This window comes from Drosophila guanche, unplaced genomic scaffold, assembly GCF_900245975.1.
Source record: "Drosophila guanche unplaced genomic scaffold, DGUA_6, whole genome shotgun sequence".
Classification (NCBI taxonomy): Eukaryota; Metazoa; Arthropoda; class Insecta; order Diptera; family Drosophilidae; genus Drosophila; species Drosophila guanche.
Genome location: NW_022995756.1, coordinates 1,390,166 through 1,409,203, shown reverse-complemented (window position 1 = coordinate 1,409,203; position 19,038 = coordinate 1,390,166). Strand labels below are relative to the sequence as shown.

The 19,038-nt window shown below is 38.3% G+C and overlaps 2 protein-coding genes across 8 annotated transcripts in view; one reads left to right on the top strand and one right to left on the bottom strand.

The window, feature by feature from the left end:
* Positions 1-5,900: 5,900 nt before the first annotated feature.
* On the bottom strand, positions 5,901-8,583 carry LOC117590101 (vacuolar protein sorting-associated protein 11 homolog). The gene has a single exon (XM_034282446.1). It carries the CDS (start codon positions 8,562-8,564, stop codon positions 6,009-6,011), a length of 2,556 nt encoding a protein of 851 aa, XP_034138337.1. The 5' UTR covers positions 8,565-8,583; the 3' UTR covers positions 5,901-6,008.
* A 9,856-nt stretch (positions 8,584-18,439) lies between these two features.
* Positions 18,440-19,038, top strand: part of LOC117590199 (acetylcholine receptor subunit alpha-like) — a 53,904-nt gene continuing 53,305 nt past the window's right edge. The window contains exon 1 of one of the 7 annotated variants that reach the window (XR_004574268.1): positions 18,440-18,665. The gene's annotated coding sequence lies outside the window, so the exon portion shown is untranslated. The remainder of the gene's footprint in view (positions 18,666-19,038) is intronic. The other 6 variants (XM_034282642.1, XM_034282646.1, XM_034282641.1 and 3 more) reach the window with 6 other exon arrangements.

Below are 19,038 nucleotides of genomic sequence, written 5' to 3'. Positions count from 1 at the left end.
GACGTAATAAGAAGTTTTGGAGTACCATTTAATACAAGAAGGATAGGTCTAAAAACACACCCATGCTAGTTATATTTGTTGAAGTGTAGTTAAAAGTCAGTTTTCACATGGTACACATGATAGAAGTACGTTTGTGCAAATCGGAAAATTCCAATGCTTTGTTTTTGGGACCTACCGCTGTAATGCAAATGCATACCGTGTAATGCAAAATAGGTAGAGATGTGCAGACCCCTGATGGGCATAAATAGATTTTGAAACCCAAGCCAAGCCGACTTCTGAATTATGTTTTTATACCCGATACTCGAAGATTAAATAGGGTATATTGCATTTGTGGGCAAAAATGAAACACATAGAAAGGAGCGTTTAGCATCAATATCCGAGTTATCCGGAGTTAAGAGTGTGTTGGTGTGAGAAGTAATGTAGATGACATTTGTAGCAAAAACGTAAAATATGAAAAAGTTCATTAACGTACAGACGTACTACTGATTACCGGGCTTAAAAGTTGTGACACGTAAGACGTTGTGACGACGCACAATTTTGGTAGGTTTTACGTAGTTATAATTGGTAGATTTAAGTACTTAGAACGGACACCATGAAGGTTTATTATTAAGTTTATAATTTTCCATTATTAGTTTCTAAGTTATATTATAAGGTGAAATTCGGAAGTCATAAGTTAAGTTCGCGGCCCACGGTAGCCAGCAGCAGAGCAGCGGAACGAAAAGAGATCAACGCCGCAAGCCAGTAGCAGAACAGCAGAACGAAACGAGAACGACGACGCGAGCCGCCAGCAGAGCCAAAGAGCGACGACGTGAGCCAGCAGCAGAAGCAGAGCCAGAGATCAACGCCGAGAGCCAGCAGCAGAGAAGCAGAGCGAAAGGGCAAGGGCGCCGGCAGCAACCCGAGAGCGGCCAACACCAAGAAAGCCACGGGCGTGGGCAGCGCAACCCGGACAAGGGACCGCAGCTAAGGGCTCGCGATCGCCATGCGGAGCTCGCGTCGGGGAGTAAGATTTTGGCAACCAAGCGGATAAGTCGCGATCGCTGCGGAAAACTCCCCAAGTCAGTGGGCAGTGACACACGTGGGACGAGGACACACACCCACCTAGCTCGAGAGGATCGGGTAAGCGAGGCTGCGTGATGCATCCCTTTTCCATGGTTTAGTTTGGTGCGAATAGGTAGGGACGCAGGAAATGTTATTTCGACGCTAAGATAGGAAAAAGACAAGAACTAAAAGAACGAAAAGGGACGTGTGAGACGCTTCTTACGCGTCACAACTTCTATACCCGGCACTCAGGGCTACATCTAGATGTAGAAGACATCGCCAACCACTAGATATCGTTCACATTAAAGAACACGTAGTAAAAAGCCTACTAAATAAAATGCATCAAAAAAATTGGATCAGCTAATCGTATTTTCCAATTTATGAGATATTTAAAACAGCAATAAAATTTGTACTTTTTCCCTGCACATTCTGTGCAATAATGACCGCTAGGTTTCACAGCAGATTTTTCGAAAGTGTCGCCATCTATGAAAATTTCGTATACACAACTTTGATGGTCACTCTTTTTCTAACACAGAGCGTTAAAAACCAAGTCTTGGTTTTAACTTTTAAAAATTAGCTTTTGGCCACTGTTTCCGCAACTCCTCGCAACCAGTTCGGAATCAAAATCTCGAAATAAGTGCTGCTGGTTCGACCGAGTCGGAATTTAAATCAATTTAATCTCTTCTTCTTGATGCATGATCTTCCTCTTTCTCTATCGTATTCACATATCACATGTATGTTCTATAGCAACAAGCTTCTGTCAGTATGTCGTAAATGCAACAATTCAATAGCTTAATGCTACAAATTCATTTTACCTATACAAACTACTAATTGCTCCCGCCCATAAGCCCTTTGCGCTAATTTGGCGTAAACAGCCACCAAAACTTGTCATTGGGACAATAGTGCATCTGCACCTCAGCAGTGTTTTGTCAAATATTAAATTCTTTCTTCATCTGTCATCTACATCTACACTTCTCACACCAACACGCTCGCCGCCCTTCCCTAGACCCACATACTGCAGACTCGCGGCAGAGGCAGAGGCCGCGCCCGCACACAAAAAAAAAAACAAATATAAGCTGCGGGACGGGGTGGGTTAAAAGTCGGAAGATGCATCGTCAGGGGGGGGGGCAGAGGCTGATAGATATGGCCATTCCCTAAGGAATGGCGTTTTTAGTTTTCTTTTATCTTACAAATTGTAGATTTGGCAGGTTTTCGCCCTTTTGCGGGGACGGAACGGGGCGGGGCTAATTTTTTAAATACACTGATTTCAGTGCGAGCATACAGCAGTCTGGTGGCTCTAGCTCTTATAGTCTCTGAGAACTAGCCGACAAACAAGACGGACTCGGCTATTGACGCTGATCAAGAATATATATACTTTATGGGGTCGGAAACGCTTCCTTCTGTGCGTTACATACAACCGTTATTGTACACAAATACAATATACCCTATTTACTCTTCGAGTACCGGGTATAATAAAGAAACAAAACTAAACCATGTGCTCGTGTGTAACAGTGTAAATGTAACCCTTTCCCCCCTCCCAAAGTGCAAGACGGTAAGTGTGGCCGCCCACCATTGGTGGCTCCGCTGGGCTGGTCGCAGGTCATTACGGCGCCAGACCGCGGGCTCTCGAACGGCGCGTGCCTGTCTCCGAAACGGGTGCTTCCTAGGTACGGTACTACCAGGGACGCTCGCGTCGGAGATGACAGGGGCGGCTACACTGCCAGAAGGCGTCTCCACTAACCACCGGATGACCGGTGTCGATCAGGTTCCCTTTCCGCCCCATACGCCCACCTTTCCACACACGGCGTCTCCATTTCCGCAATCTCGGGTCCCGGCACTTTACAAATTTATTTGTAAGGTGGCCCTGCAGAGGCTGAGCTACCTCAGCCTTCGAAAAGACTACCTACAACGTAAGAATTAAGAAAAGCACTTTGTGGTCCCACCCCCTTCCGCAGCTTATTTTTGTTTTTTTCCCCATTCTCTCATTCACACTCTGCTTCTGCAGTATGCGGCCTCTGACTCTGACACGTCTCTACCTCTGCCGCGTCTCTGCCCTGACTGTGCAGTGTGTGGCTCTAATGGAGGGTGGCGAGCTTAAGGAACATGTTGACGTGAGTAGTGTTGTTGATGTAGGAGACAGATGAAGAAAAAATGTAAAATTTGACAAATAACCGCTGAGGTGCAGATGTAGTACTGAGTGCCGTCTCACACGTCCCTTCTCGTTAACGCTATGTTCAGGTAGCAGTTATTTCCTAAGGAGTGGAAAATTTCAACAATTCTGATGATCCACAAGCATGGAAATTCCTCAGAGGTGGAGTCGTATCTAATCGAATCGTCAAATCGTCTCGGAGTCCTAAAATTAGTAAAGCATATACTACAGACCTTGGATGACCTAGAATACTACAAAGCTTTCTTAATTTATATGCAGCAAGCGTTGGATACAGTTTAGCAAATCGGCCTCCTAAGAACAATTAAAAAACTCTTGCCAGAATCATAACGCGTCCTACGATCGTATTGAAAGGGCCACGAAAGCATTACTTTCGATGCCCTGTCTTATAAGAGCCGGAATTTCGCAGAGCAGCTTACTTGGTCCGTTGCTATACTCTATATACACTTCCCATCTACCCTGCCGTAGCAAGCACCACATGTAGCTACTTTACAGTTGGAATACAAGAATACCCAACGCATTGGCGGCTGGCAGCAAGAGGTGGAACTTAAAGGTCAACCCACTGGAGACCACCACTGCTTCCGTCTCCTTAAAACCTCAATTATCGACAACCCGTCACCTATACAGCTGGAAGGAGATACATAGAAATATCTGTGCTTCATACTAGAGAAGCGTATTACGTTTGGCCCACAGTTGAAAGCCACGGCCAGGAAGTAAGGCTAAGGGAAGCAGCAATTGAGGTAGCTTATCAATAGAAGAAGCACCATGACTTTGAGAGCTAAAAGAGGAGTACATCCTCACTGAGTGGCTCCTGTCTGGCTTTACAGAGTGCAGATTCGGAGAATAGCGGCAAAGCTGAATTACAAACTCATACAGGTGCTACAAAATCGCGCCATGCCACAAATAACAAACTGCCCGTGGTATGTGCGAGGCTCCAAATTTGAAGGTACACAAACAGGCTGAAAAGTTACCGCAATGTGCTCGCGACTAAAAAGATTGGTGTTTGGCAAAACTTTTTCCACAAGATAAAGACATACCTTCCACATTGAAAGTCTCTGCTGCGAATTGCATGGGATTTGGTAATTTTCTTAAATATCTTAATTGTGCTGTTATTGTACTAGTTTGCAAGTACGAATTCAGTGAAAAACAAAAAACGAAAAGGAACGTTGTGAGTCGCATCGTACTCGTCACAACGTAAACATGTGCCTTGTACATATGTGTGTAACCCTAGTGTGTTACATATACCCGGTACTCGAAGAGTAAATAGGGTATATTGTATTTGTGCACAAAGTGAATGTATGTAACACACAGAAGGAAACGTTTCCGACCCCATATAGGATATATATTATTGATCAGCATCAATAGCCGAGCCGATTGAGCCATGTCTGTCTATCCGTCCGTCTGTCGTCTGTCCAAATTTTGAATCCAGACTTCTGTATGCTCACACTGTTACAAGTGTATTTCAAAAATGAGGCACGCCCAAATAGGGCGTAAACCACCCAAATCTACAATTTTAAAGATAAAAGGTACGGAATGGCCAATCTATCAGATCACCATATCTATCAGATCCGGATCCGATTGGATCATTATTATAGCCAAAATGAAGAAATTAATTTGCAGTGGCTACACCCACCCTGTCCCACAGCTTTTGTTGTTTTTTCACATTCTCTCATTCACACTCTGCTTCTGCTTCACTCGGCCTCTGCCGTCCCTCTGCCTCTGCCGACTTTTAACTCACCCCGTCCCGCAGCTTATATATTTTTTTTTTTTGTGTGCGGACGGTGCCTCTGCCTCGAGTCTGCAGTGTGTGGGTCTAGGGAACGTCAACGAGCTAACGGAGCGTGTTAGTGTGAGAAGTGTTGTAGATGTAGACGACAGATGAAGAAAAAATTTATAATTTGACAATACACCGCTAAGGTGCAGATGTAGTACTGAGTGCCGGGTATAAAAGTTGTGACGCGTAAGAAGCGTCTCACACGTCCCTTCTCGTTACATTTTAAATTTTGTCTACATCTGTCATATTTGTACATCAGTTCTTACACCAGCACATTCACACGAGTGTGTAATACACCTGTAATAGTGTGATATCACAGCAGTCTGAATGAAACACTTGGTTTCCCAAGCTCGTTAGTCTCTGATGTTTAGGCGCTCATCAAGAAGGTTGAACAGACAGTCAGCCGGACAGATAGAGATAGTCGAGTCGATAGGCTATTGATGCTGACCCAGAATATACATATGTATATACTTTATAGGGTCGGAAACGTTTCCTTCTGTGCGTTACGCAAATTGCTCCGACTACAAACACAATATACTCTTCGAGGACAGGGTCTATAAATGGTATAATAAAGCAGCCGACCAATAATAAAAGGTTTCGACAGGCCTACTTTAAATCGCAGCGAAATTTGTCAGTTTGAAAGGATCGATTCAAGAGGGTTCGATGAAGGCGCGCGATTAAGACTATGTGCAAGAAGTAAGTATTAAATCGATACTATTATAGGCGTAACCAAATGAGGAAGAGGTACCAAAACCGAAAATAGGAAAGTCGAAATGATGAAACGAGCAAGGGGCTGTATAGGCTGCTGATGTGTGAGAAAAGAGGAAAATCTGTGATAGTTGGAAGTGCAAGCAATGATTTACTTTTCTGCTGCACCAAGACAAGTTACAGCGCATAAAGAATATTTCAACATGGATATTGAAAAATTAAGTTTATTTATTCTTCTAAGGGCACATTGAATGCTTAAAATATTCTTATACGTAAATATTTATACTTTTGAGTGGTTCCTTCAGAAAATTTAAAATTTTAATCAAATGGATTTCCCGAACTTGTTCTTTTAATAGCATTCAGTTTTCCTTGATATACATTAGAGTCATGACCTTTCGTGTGAATAACATTTTTGGAAAGCCCATTGTTGGTTGCTATTTCTACAACTCCCAGAGAAATTACCTTAGAAATTACTGTAATAGAGTCTGTTGACTGTGAATGAATTGCTTTGTCGGCAGGGTAATTAGGTTCTCCACTGCAGGCAACACATATCGCTTCGTCACCTCGTCTGGACATATTATAGATTAGGCATTCTTTGTGAAAGGAATGTTGACAAAGAAAATATACTGATTGTGTATTAAGCGCTTGACGACAAATATCACATGAACTATTGCGAAATTCTATTGGATTATTTGCATAAAGTGAAAGCATAGAACCTGACTTTTTTATTTTTTTATTCAAATTTTCAATCATTTGCAATTCGTTTCTTGAATCCAATATATTTTTAACTATGTTTTCATTAACAAAAGGTTTAAACTGTGAGGCATGTATTGAATGATTTTGAAATCCACTCTTTAACATTATTAACAATGAGCTTGTCCTCAGCTCAAAGATATGCGTAAGATCGGGATATCCCTTCAAGAGACTGTGTACACATTTGTTCGATCCTACATTGGTAACAGTATCTGCATCATTCAAATTTGTATAAACTTGTTTAATCCCATTTAAAAATGCATAAAGTCTGCATATAGTTAAAACTTTTTCTAGGCGTAGGCGATCAGTTTTCAAAAAATCTAAAACAAAGCCTGTGGTTATTTTGTTTTCATGCCAAAGTCCAAGATAAAGAATAAGTAAATAATCATATAGTTCGTGGTCACATGTGGGGTAACTCGCAATTATTTCAGCTAATAAGTTAGCACAAAACTCGTTATGTTCCGACAAAATGGGGAAAAAGCGAAGGATATTTTTTGTCGTGTTTCCAATTATTAGTGATTTAAAATGCTGTAAATAGGGTTCTGGGTTTAAAATTAATGATTCTGATCCATATTCTATATAGAAATTCAATTCTTCATCGTCTTCAAAACTTTTGACTTGAGCTCCATAATTTTTTGAATTTAAATTACTGCTTTGTATATTTAAAAACTTATTATCCGTGTTGTTGAAGGAAACATTACTGACAGGTTGATGAATGTTCTCAGGTTTCCCATTTTTTTGCTCAAGTAATTTTAAGAGCTGTTTGTGTTTATCTTTAGCATGGTTACTTTTTAAAACTGCATACAAATATTCTTTTAGATAATCAGTGTACTTGGAATGGAGTAGTTTGGAAATCACATCATAGGGTTTAATAAAGCCAATTGTTTTAATGTATTCTAGTACTGCTCTACTTATATCGCCTTTCAGTACCATATGATTTCCGTATTGAAATCGCACGCAAGCCGTTTCGTGTGACGAAGCAAGTCCTTCTCTAGACAACAATTGCAAAGCAATATTGTACATATTTTGTTCAATTAAAAGTCGAATTTTTGTATTAGTATTGCACTGCTGTAACTTAAATATGTTCGTGCTATTTCTAGATTCAGTATTTGTGATAATGTAACATAAGGTATTTTCGCTGATAGTATACAACAAATCTTGAATTTGCTTATAAAAAACAATGATTTTATTTTCGGTATCCACAACAATTAGGGTCAACTTGCTTTTATCCGAAATGACACTTTTTGGACTTTGTACTACAACAATAAGATAATGGCCTACCCAATCTAAACATTTTTTTGTCCCTTCAATAGCATAGCAAGGGCCTCTCCCATCACTAGTATAGCAGTATATAGCATCTTCTCGTCCTACTACTAACATAGCATCATCAAACTTTGCATTACTCGCTTTGCGCATCGTACAACAATGATTGTAAGCACGTTTATTATTATCAAGTATAAATTTTGGGTCTACTGCGCCTTTTTCTTTTAAAATAAAGCAGTACACTCCATCAAAACATGTGACAAACATGTTTGGAGTATGTTTATCAGAGCTTTGAGGTCTGATGTCAAAGTGTATTCCATTAATTGCGTGTCCAGATATTGAGTGGCGGCGAGTATTCGATGAAATAAATCTGTTTATCTTTCCACAATGCAACAAAATGTCGCCGTTCTCAAAGCCCAAGCCTAAAAACAGTATTTTATCGTCAATGACTTCTGCATTGATGCATGTTGTACCTGTACTTGTTGTATTATAAGTACCGGAAGCAATTATTGGAGCTCCTTGTTTTTTGGTCAACTTTTTTAGATCATATATATATATATGTACTACAAATGTTTCGTCTTGTGTGGCAGTTGCTAGTAAATTATTAGACGTGAGCGCGCAATGTCTGATGTGGTGCACACTATGTTGACTTTTAAATGAAATGCACTCCCAGTTGGGAAAATAAACATATATTTGTCCATTCCGGTCACAAAACACTAGCGTGTTTCCCCCAGCGTCAGATTTGGTCAGGTTGAAACAGTGGCATGTTATTTCCGAAACATTCGGTAATTTTATAAACGGCAGCCCAACAATATTGAAGAAGTTCACTTTTTTCCATTCTAAAACTGTAGTATTCATCTTGTTATTGTGTTTTTGTCTATTACAGTGTGGCCAAATTATTAATTTAAAGAATTCGAATCGATAAACTTTTTAAAAAATATTTAGGGTGTTCCTAAATGTGTTGAGCCCGCCGGATAAAGGCCAGTCATATATATATCTTTATATATAGTCTTTAGTCGACCGAAACATGAAACAAGGAAGGAAACAAGCGATTTCTAAGTTAGTAAAACAGCCGAACGAATAAATGGGCTAAACAAAATAATTAAATGAAGACGATTTAAAACTTATTAATACAGTCGAACAAATATATGGATTATATAGATATAACAATATTTCAATCATATAGTCGGTACTCATTTTATTAATTTATAAGGGGATAAAACACATAATTATTACATATCTGTCCCGCCGGAACGGACCTATCCAATAAAGCGGCGCTTTCTCCATGCATTGCTGTTCTCCAACCTCCATATCCACTCTGAAATTTAACACGCCTGATTTCATACAAAATTTGAATTATTAACGGGTTTCGTTTTATAAAATGACGCAAAGGAGTATACCCAGAGAGCATGAACTGTGTCCTCTTTGGTCATACTGGGCCCAGAGCGATACATATTGCACACATTGGCTGTTTGGCACAACACTGTTTGCATTATGCTCAACATACACAAGAAATTACTAACATATTCCTGGTAGGAATTTTCAACAGTGCAAGATACAGGCCCTATAAAAATAGATTTAGTATTTTTGGTAGGTATATATTAAACAAACGTATCTTCAAAACAGTTCAAGAGCGGTATTTTGAGGGAGGATTTTTTCAATGGTCTTCATTCCAGCAGGGTGACCGTTTACGGTATATTTTATACTTTTCGGTATATTTTGACGTCGAAATTGAGTCGACGGTATACATATGCACGGAATATTTTTTGTTTGGTGTTCGTTCGGCAAACAACTCTTTTTTTTTTTTTTTTTTTTTTTTCTCTCTCTTTATATTTACAATCTGTTTTTAAACAATAACATTTAACATATTAATTATAAGTTAATTGTCTTTATCGTCAAAAGGTTACTCGGGACGATAATATATATTGTAGAAAAATCAAACAATTTAAATAGATAGTCCCTATAGCTCTTACACCATAGAAAAGTCAGAAGAAACTGTTAGGCTATTGTCTAATAGACTTAAGGCTAAATTATTTTCGTGGTTGTGGAGTCTGTCCATGTATTTCTTACTAGTTTTCTTTATTTCTTCTTTAATGGTTGGAATATTACGATCTTTTTGGATATTTGCATTAGATACGTAAAAGGAGCATTGACAATGTGTCGCAAAGTTTTTGATTTGTAACGCTGAAGTATCTCAATATTTGAGTTGGTAGCAGTCCCATAGAGCTGTATAGCGTAGGTCCAAACAGGCTTCAGTATGGATTTTTAGAGGTGAATTTTGTTTTCCAAAGTGGTTTCTGATTTTCGACCAGGACATTTTTAGTGTTTTAGTTTTAGAGTTGTTGACATTTTCCTTAAATGTGGTTTTTCCATGTTAATCTGCGGTCGAGATGCAAGCCAAGATACTTCACACAGGTACTTTGTGGAATTGGTGAGCCGTTAAGTGTTACATTTGGGCAGTTACCTGCTCAAAATGAAATGCAATAAACCTGCTTAAAGTCCTTCATGATTCTAATTTTCCATCGATGGAACCAGTCTTCAATTAGGCTTAGCTCACTCTGCAGGTGTTCGGAAGCTTCATTTATAGATGTGCTTGTGGCAAAAACAGCTGTATCATCAGCATATGTTGCAACAGTGCAGTTGTTTGTAACTGAAATGTCGGCCGTATATAGGGTGTAAAGAATTGGTCCCAATACGCTTCCTTGTGGGACGCCTGCGGTGATGAGAAGTAGTGATGAAGTATCGGTTTTCTGCTGCACGTAAAAGCATCTTTTAGCCAGATATGATTTGATTAATAAATATTACAGAGCAGGTAGCCATTTCTTTATCTTGTACAACAAACCTTTGTGCCAGACTCGATCGAACGCTTGTTGAACATCAAGAAATGCAGCAGTGCAGTATTTTTTGTTTTCAAATGCCGAAACTATATCATTAATAACCCTGTGACATTGCTCAGGGGTCCCATGACCCCTCCTGAATCCGAATTGGTATTCAGGAATGATGGAAAGTTCGTCTAAAATTGGTAACATTCTCTTCAATAGTATTTTTTCAAACACTTTCGAGAAAATTGTCAACAGACTAATGGGACGGTATGATGTCAATTCCGTTTCTATTTTGTTTGGTTTTAGGATCATAACGATCTCTGCACATTTCCATTGACTTGGAAAGTGGTCTAGTCTGAGAATCGCGTTAAATATAAGAGTGAGAAACCCAATGCATTTTGGTGGTAAACTCTTTAGGGTGATACCATATATTTTATAAGGGCCTAGTGCTTTTCTATTGTTCAAGCATTTGATTTCTGTCACAACTTCTTCATATTTGATGCTTTTAATAGGCAAGCTCATTTGGCAGGGTGACTCAAGGAATTTTTCTACTTCAGTCTCTGTTGTATAATTATTTATATCGTTTGGCTGAAACACAGAGTGCAGATGTTGTGCAAATGCTTCCGCTTGTTCATTATTAGACCTACACCAAGTTCCGTTGTTTTTGCGAATATTTATGTTTCTTTTAGCTGGTTTCTTTAGGTATTTAGTCGCCCTCCATAGGTTGTATTCATTGTTGCTTGAATTAGGGTCTAAGTTTCTCAGATACGCAGCTAGAGATTCATTGCGTAAGTTCGACAGCAGTTGTCTAAGCTCAGATGCAGCCTTGTTGTATAATCTTTTGTCAGCAGGGTAGTGAGTTTCTTGCCAGCGTTTTCGCAGATTCCTTTTATTTTGTATTTTTTGTCGAAGATCGGTTGAAAGGTTCAATTGGTTTGGTTGTTGATGATTAAGAGCATGATTCGTGTTTCTGTAGCTCGCATTATGAATTGTATTTGTGAAAAGCTCCACTGCATAGTCTATCTCCTCTCCTGTTTTTAACGGAATGTCCAGGCTTATAGCTGAATCTAAATGGCTTTTAAATGCGTTAATGTCTGTAGAGGCTGTTATTACTTTATAGGGCTTTTCCAACATATGGGCTATTGTGCTGTAAGTTGCTATTATTGGAGAATGATCTGAGTTAAGGTCAAAGCTCTCCATTACTCGCATGTGTGATTGTGGGATTCCAGAGAATACTATGAAATCAATCAAATCTGGAATTTTTCGACTATCAGTTGGCCAGTATGTGGGCACACCAGTTTACAAAGTCGTTATGTTATTGTTTCGTATGCATTTGTATAACTCCGATCCCTTCGGGTTAGTTAATCTGGATCCCCACCATGGATGTTTGGCATTGAAGTCGCCTCCCACGATAAACTTTGCTCCCAGTCCTTGGAAAAAGTTTTTGAAATCGAGTTCTTTTATTGTGAATCTTGGTGGGAGATAAATCGCTGTTATTGATACATCTGCGTGCATACATTTTATCTGAATTGTGGCAGCTTGCATAGCGTTTTCCCTAGTACTGTCCATGATTTGAAATTTAAGGCCCTGCTTGACAAGAATTGCAGCACCTCCATGAGCTCTATCTGATGGATGGTCAGCTCTTACTGTGTCGTATCCAGTAACTTTAAAAAAAGATTTGCTAGTNGCAGGGTAGTGAGTTTCTTGCCAGCGTTTTCGCAGATTCCTTTTATTTTGTATTTTTTGTCGAAGATCGGTTGAAAGGTTCAATTGGTTTGGTTGTTGATGATTAAGAGCATGATTCGTGTTTCTGTAGCTCGCATTATGAATTGTATTTGTGAAAAGCTCCACAGCATAGTCTATCTCCTCTCCTGTTTTTAACGGAATGTCCAGGCTTATAGCTGAATCTAAATGGCTTTTAAATGCGTTAATGTCTGTAGAGGCTGTTATTACTTTATAGGGCTTTTCCAACATATGGGCTATTGTGCTGTAAGTTGCTATTATTGGAGAATGATCTGAGTTAAGGTCAAAGCTCTCCATTACTCGCATGTGTGATTGTGGGATTCCAGAGAATACTACGAAATCAATCAAATCTGGAATTTTTCGACTCAGTTGGCCAGTATGTGGGCACACCAGTTGACAAAGTCGTTATGTTATTGTTTCGTATGCATTTGTATAACTCCGATCCCTTCGGGTTAGTTAATCTGGATCCCCACCATGGATGTTTGGCATTGAAGTCGCCTCCCACGATAAACTTTGCTCCCAGTCCTTGGAAAAAGTTTTTGAAATCGAGTTCTTTTATTGTGAATCTTGGTGGGAGATAAATCGCTGTTATTGATACATCTGCGTGCATACATTTTATCTGAATTGTGGCAGCTTGCATAGCGTTTTCCCTAGTACTGTCCATGATTTGAAATTTAAGGCCCTGCTTGACAAGAATTGCAGCAACTCCATGAGCTCTATCTGATGGATGGTCAGCTCTTACTGTGTCGTATCCAATAACTTTAAAAAAAGATTTGCTAGTGAAGTGTGTTTCTGAAATAAGCAGGACGTCAATGGCATTCGTTTTTAAAAATAAAGCTATTTCATTTATATGGTTGTAAAGCTCATTGGCATTCCATATTCCTAAGTTTAGATTTACTTGCATAGCTTATTAACAAGTAACATTATCATGTTAAGTAAATTATTGGTAAGTTGAGATTGTTTTTCTAAAGGCTGTTCTATTCTTCTAGAGACTTGTTCGAGGTACTATTTCCTGCAGCATCTTGAGCGTATGATTGGTAATCTTTGGGTTGTTGGGTCGAATTATTAGACGGAGCAAATGATTGATATGTACCATGGTCATTTTTATTTTTGTCATCTTTGGTGTTTCTCTGGTGGTTGCGTCCGCTTACTATTTTTTTTGATATAATATCCTGATAGACTTTACACCCTTTGTAACTAGCAGCATGATCTTCGTTGCAGTTGGCACATTTTGCTGGTTGCTCTTTATCTTTTGGGCAAACGTTGCTGGGATGGTTAAGAGAGCATTTCACACATCTGTGAGTTTTGGCACAATATGACTTTGTGTGTCCAAATTCCTGGCAACGATAACACTGAACGATTTCTTTAGTTTTACGGGGTGGTTCTATATTAACAACTGCGTTACCAATGAGTTTAACTTTGTATATATCTAAGTTCTTATTGTTGGGCTCAATGTCTAAGTAGAACAAATTCAATGGCTCTTTGGTTACACGACTTTTAATATTACTAATGTTTCTAACAGCGTGACCTTTGGACTCCACATCTTGTTTGATTAAGTCGATATCCGTTGAGAAGTGCAAATTCTTAATAACAACTCTGAATGCCCTCTCATGTTTAAGTTGGTATGTGTGAAATTTGACAGAATCTTTAGTAAGAGTTTTAACAAGTTTCCTGTATTCTTCAATAGACTTAACCATAACTCTCACATGACCATCGCGTTGTACTTTATAAAAGAAAAGCTCTTTTTTAATTGTAGTCTCGAGGTAAACTAGCATTCCTTTTATATCACTGACTTCAGATAAGAATATAGGTGGCGGCTTGGCAGATTCAGTTAAGTTATCTTCAGTTATCATGTCCAGTGCTTCGTTTTCATCTTCATTTCCGTTATTTGGCGTGCTGTCGCTTAGGAGGGCATATTGATTGGAGCTGGTGCTGGGTGCTAAGTCCAGAGCGATTTTTTTCTTTAGTAGAATAGGAGAGACTTGGTTTTGTCTCTTGACTGCCTTTGACTTCAATTTTACTCTCTGCCAGTTCCAAACCGTTGTGTCGTCTTCGTCGTCGTTCATGATAACAACAACACTTTGTTATTGCTTATCAGCAACCACTGTTTGGTTTGCTTTTGTTTTGTGAATCGAATAACTGTTAATAGTACTTTTGCTTTATATTTACGAACTGAAAGTTTCTTTTTTACTTTTCTTTCCGAAATTTTATTTTCACTTTCTCTCCTAGATGTTGCTCCTACGAGCAGCTCCGTTCGACTTTTAACTTTAAAAACATATGTTTGATTGACTGATTGAATGATTTTTTGGTTAAAAGTGATATGATTNTCTTAATATCAACTCTGAATGCGCTCTTATTTTTATTGTTGTATGTGTGAAATGTGACAGAATCTTTAGTAAGAGTTTTAACAAGTTTCCTGTATTCTTCAATAGACTTTACCATAACTCTCACATGACCATCGCGTTGTACTTTATAAAAGAAAAGCTCTTTTTTAATTGTAGTCTCGAGGTAAACTAGCATTCCTTTTATATCACTGACTTCAGATAAGAATATAGGTGGCGGCTTGGCAGATTCAGTTAAGCTATCTTCAGTTATCATGTCCAGTGCTTCGTTTTCATCTTCATTTCCGTTATTTGGCGTGCTGTCGCTTAGGAGGGCATATTGATTGGAGCTGGTTCTGGGTGCTAAGTCCAGAGCGATTTTTTTCTTTAGTAGAATAGGAGAGACTTGGTTTTGTCTCTTGACTGCCTTTGACTTCAATTTTACTCTCTGCCAGTTCCAAACCGTTGTGTCGTCTTCGTCGTCGTTCATGATAACAACAACACTTTGTTATTGCTTATCAGTAACCACTATTTTGTTTGCTTTTGTTTTGTGAATCAAATAGTACTTTTGCTTTATATTTACGAACTGAAAGTTTTTGCTAAGGCAACTTCGGCTCAAAAATTTACTTTTATTTCCGAAATTTTATTTTCACTTTCTCTCCTAGATGTTGCTCCTACGAGCAGCTCCGTTCGATCCGAGTGAGTAAATATTTGATTTCTAATATTTTACATAACATAACAACCAATTGCGCTGTAGAGATTATATAACAAAAATAAATAAAATATGTTCGGTATATAATGGTATATTTAATTAATTTTATCTTCCGATTAAATTCAATTTTTTAAATTATTTTCAATAATACAGGGTATCCAAACTCCCATACGTATGTTTTTCAAATATCTCTCGAGGACGTTCTCTCTTCTCCGTAGGACATTTTCTCTCCCTTTTGAAGGTATATTTCTCTCTCGCAACATGGGAATTTTCATCGCCACAATGATTCTTTATTGTATTCCATTCCTTATGTTGAATTTCATTCCCACTAACGTGTTTCACCGTTGGCAACATAATTTGTATGGGCCAGCAACATGCTGAGAAAAGAAAGCAGCATGATGCGAATAATAAGCAGCGGTGTTCCCCAACATTTTTCTTGGAATAAGCAACATCCCTTTGGAGGGATGGATGTCCTCGAGTTGAGAAAATTATGGAAATCTTTTACTCTAATCAATGAAAAAACAAGTAAATCTGCATTGGAAAGATATCTTAACAAATTTTGCATAATATAGAAACATTAAGCCATTATTATGTTTAACAGCAGCTTTGAAAACGAAATGGTAATATTAAATAATGGAAGCAGGGTACGCAAAGGAACATACTACTGGGTGGCCAGCAACAAGATGTCAAATAACGTAACAAAACATTCTTTAAACTTAGCATTTATTTATTATTTTTTTTCTGACCCTTTTAGCTATATCGCTATTTTTGTAAACAATTCAATAAAAGATGTCATAAATAGTAGGCCAACCTTGTGGCAAAAGTATTGTACAATCGTAGAAAATTTTAGCGCCACGGCTGAGAATGAAGAAATTAATTTGCAGTGGCTAAACCCACCCTGTCCCGCAGCTTTTGTTGTTCTTTTCACATTCTCTCATTCACACTCTGCTTCTTCTTCACTCGGCCCCTGCCTCTGTCGTTCCCCTGCCTTTGCCTTTGCCTACTTTTAACCCACCCCACTTTTCAAAACAAATAATAACATAGAATAGCAAACAATATGCTGCAGACATGTTTATTTCTAAAAATAAAAATAAAACATCCAAAATAAAATAGTAGTTGCATGCATATTTCATTGTCTTCCGCTTACGTATTCATTCGTAAACAATGAAGAAAAAGAAGAAGAAGACAATGAAAAAATCGTGCGCTACACAACCTCTTTGGCAAACGACTGACAAGCTGGTATTCCTCGAATGAGGAGCACTGTGCCGACAACGTCACCTATTAGTAATTTCACCATGGGCGGGCATACAATAAGACGCTCAGGCACATTCCACCAACGCGGGATAGGGCCCGTTTCTTATTCAATTTAAGGTAAAGCATAGGGGGGGGGGGGGGGGGGGGGGGAAAGAGGGGGTCACCACGGCTTGTGGTTGAGCCCATGAAGTAATTATATGAGGAGGTGCCGTCGGGTCGGGTAAAAAAAAGTACTAAAAACCAGAATACCGACTACTTTCGAGTAGTAGCTTATTGAAAAATCAAATTAAAAAAATAACTTAAACTCTCCTTCTTGTAAGGGGTAACTTTAACCTATGCCATCATAGGGTTAATCAACAAACTCCATTGTCGTTTCACTCACACTTACAGAGCAGAGCCCTTTCACTCGCACTTGCAAACAGCACCTCGGCACCTCCTTATATTATTACTTCATGGTTGAGCTGAGGTTTTGGGGAAGTCGTTTTCGTTTCACCGGCAGTGACTTATGTCCATGGTCTTCTAGACTGTGGATACTGCGGCAACGCTTCCTCGCCGCTGTCGCGATGTAAATCCAACCACTCATCGGAGCTCAGAGGCAGCACCTCAGAGCCATTGAGACCGGCAGAGGCGCGATCCATCCACATAAGAATGTTACTCTTCACCAGGTTGATCTGCGGACCTGAAAAAGACAGTTAAAGGGTAACAGTTTAAAAGTGACAGTTTCAATGTGTCTTCAATGTGTGGCATTCATCTGGGTAGCACTAGCAGAATAGGCACCTCGATGAACAATTGACCCTCGGTCGAGCCTTGGCCAGGCCTCTGGAAGCATCCTACGGACAAATTAACGCACAAGACATAGACACAAGAGTAAAATATATATTCTTTCTTCGCTTTTTTTTGGTTCCTCTTTCCTTTCATTCGTATACAGTTTTGCCGCGACAAAAAATATCAAATATCATCTGACCATCTGACAGCGCTTTCAGAATATGTTGGTTTGTTTCCTTGAGGGAAAATCGTGTCGGGTAGTGTAGATTAGGGTCTTTGATCCAAATTTAATTTACTAATTGTATTTTCTGTTTCATTATATGTAGGTCATATGCCTTTGCATGAACTTTCGTTCAGCAAATGGTAAAAAAAATTCTGTAGCATTTTCCAAACATAAAATTGGCGAAATTACAGTAGATGCAGTTGATCCAATTGAAAATATTGCAGATATTGCGATGGGATCCATTGATATTGGAGAATTTCCCATAGTTGATCCACATTCCATTCCACAGTTGTTCGCTTTTTTTTCAATGGGATCAACTGCTATGGGACTCATATTAATATTGAGACACATCCATTGAAAAATATTTATAGAGATTTTCAAAATAAATCCCAGAATATTGATTTATAATAATGAATAATCTAAGCAAATAATTGATTTAGAGACAAGATCGCTGATAATGGAGGATGGTATCCTTCGAAACAGTCAAAATCTCAATGAATTACTTTAAAAGTGTGCAGATTATAGAGACCGAGAATGTATACAGATCGGTATATAATTGATTAAATATATAGTTGATTAAATGGATTTACATATATTATTAAGTATAGCATATATATTTTTTTGGTTGACTTTTTTAGTATTAACCTTATTATGCAATCAATTGAGGAAAGATGTATCATAAAATCAGCAAATCCTGAGGAAAATTTAATGACGATTTGAGTAAAATTACATTTTTAAAGCTGAGTAACCTTACCAGCTTGTAATATTAAACTGATCATCACTGTATATTTTACGGTATATTTTGAAAATGATAAAGTATGTTTCGGAATATTTTCGAGGCCATCACGGTATATTGTATCGATAATTCCGCGGTCACACTGCATTCTAGGCTGTCGTAATTTTTGGAATACACCCAGTTTTAAGACAATCGATTTAATTTAATAGTGTGTAAATGGAATACAATTGTTTCAGAAGTGGTTTTAAATGTATTTTAACATGTTCGAAAATTCAATGGATAAAGTAGATTTCAGATGTACATATGAATACATACATACATATGTATCACAGGTGGTCTAACATGTAAAACTTCAGCATATTTTGTGTTATATATATAAAAAGGTAAAATAACCCACAACAATTTGATGACTATCATTCAACCTACATCCATACATATATATGTATGTAAAAAATATAAGCATTTAAGTTATTTTAGTTATTAAGAAACAATTTCCGAACATTGACAGCAAATAATTCAACTGTTACTCTATAAAAAACAGTTTGGATGTGGATACTTCAGGACATACATACATATGTATGTGTTCAACGTCTTTACATACTTTGTAGTTAAATAATTTGGAAGTAGAAGTAGTTATTTAAATAGATACCTATGGTATAAAGTCCACAGTCAACTAAAAATTATCTTATACAAAATAAAGATACACTAACAGATTTGAGCAATACCACAAATGCCTACATGCATATGCATCTACAT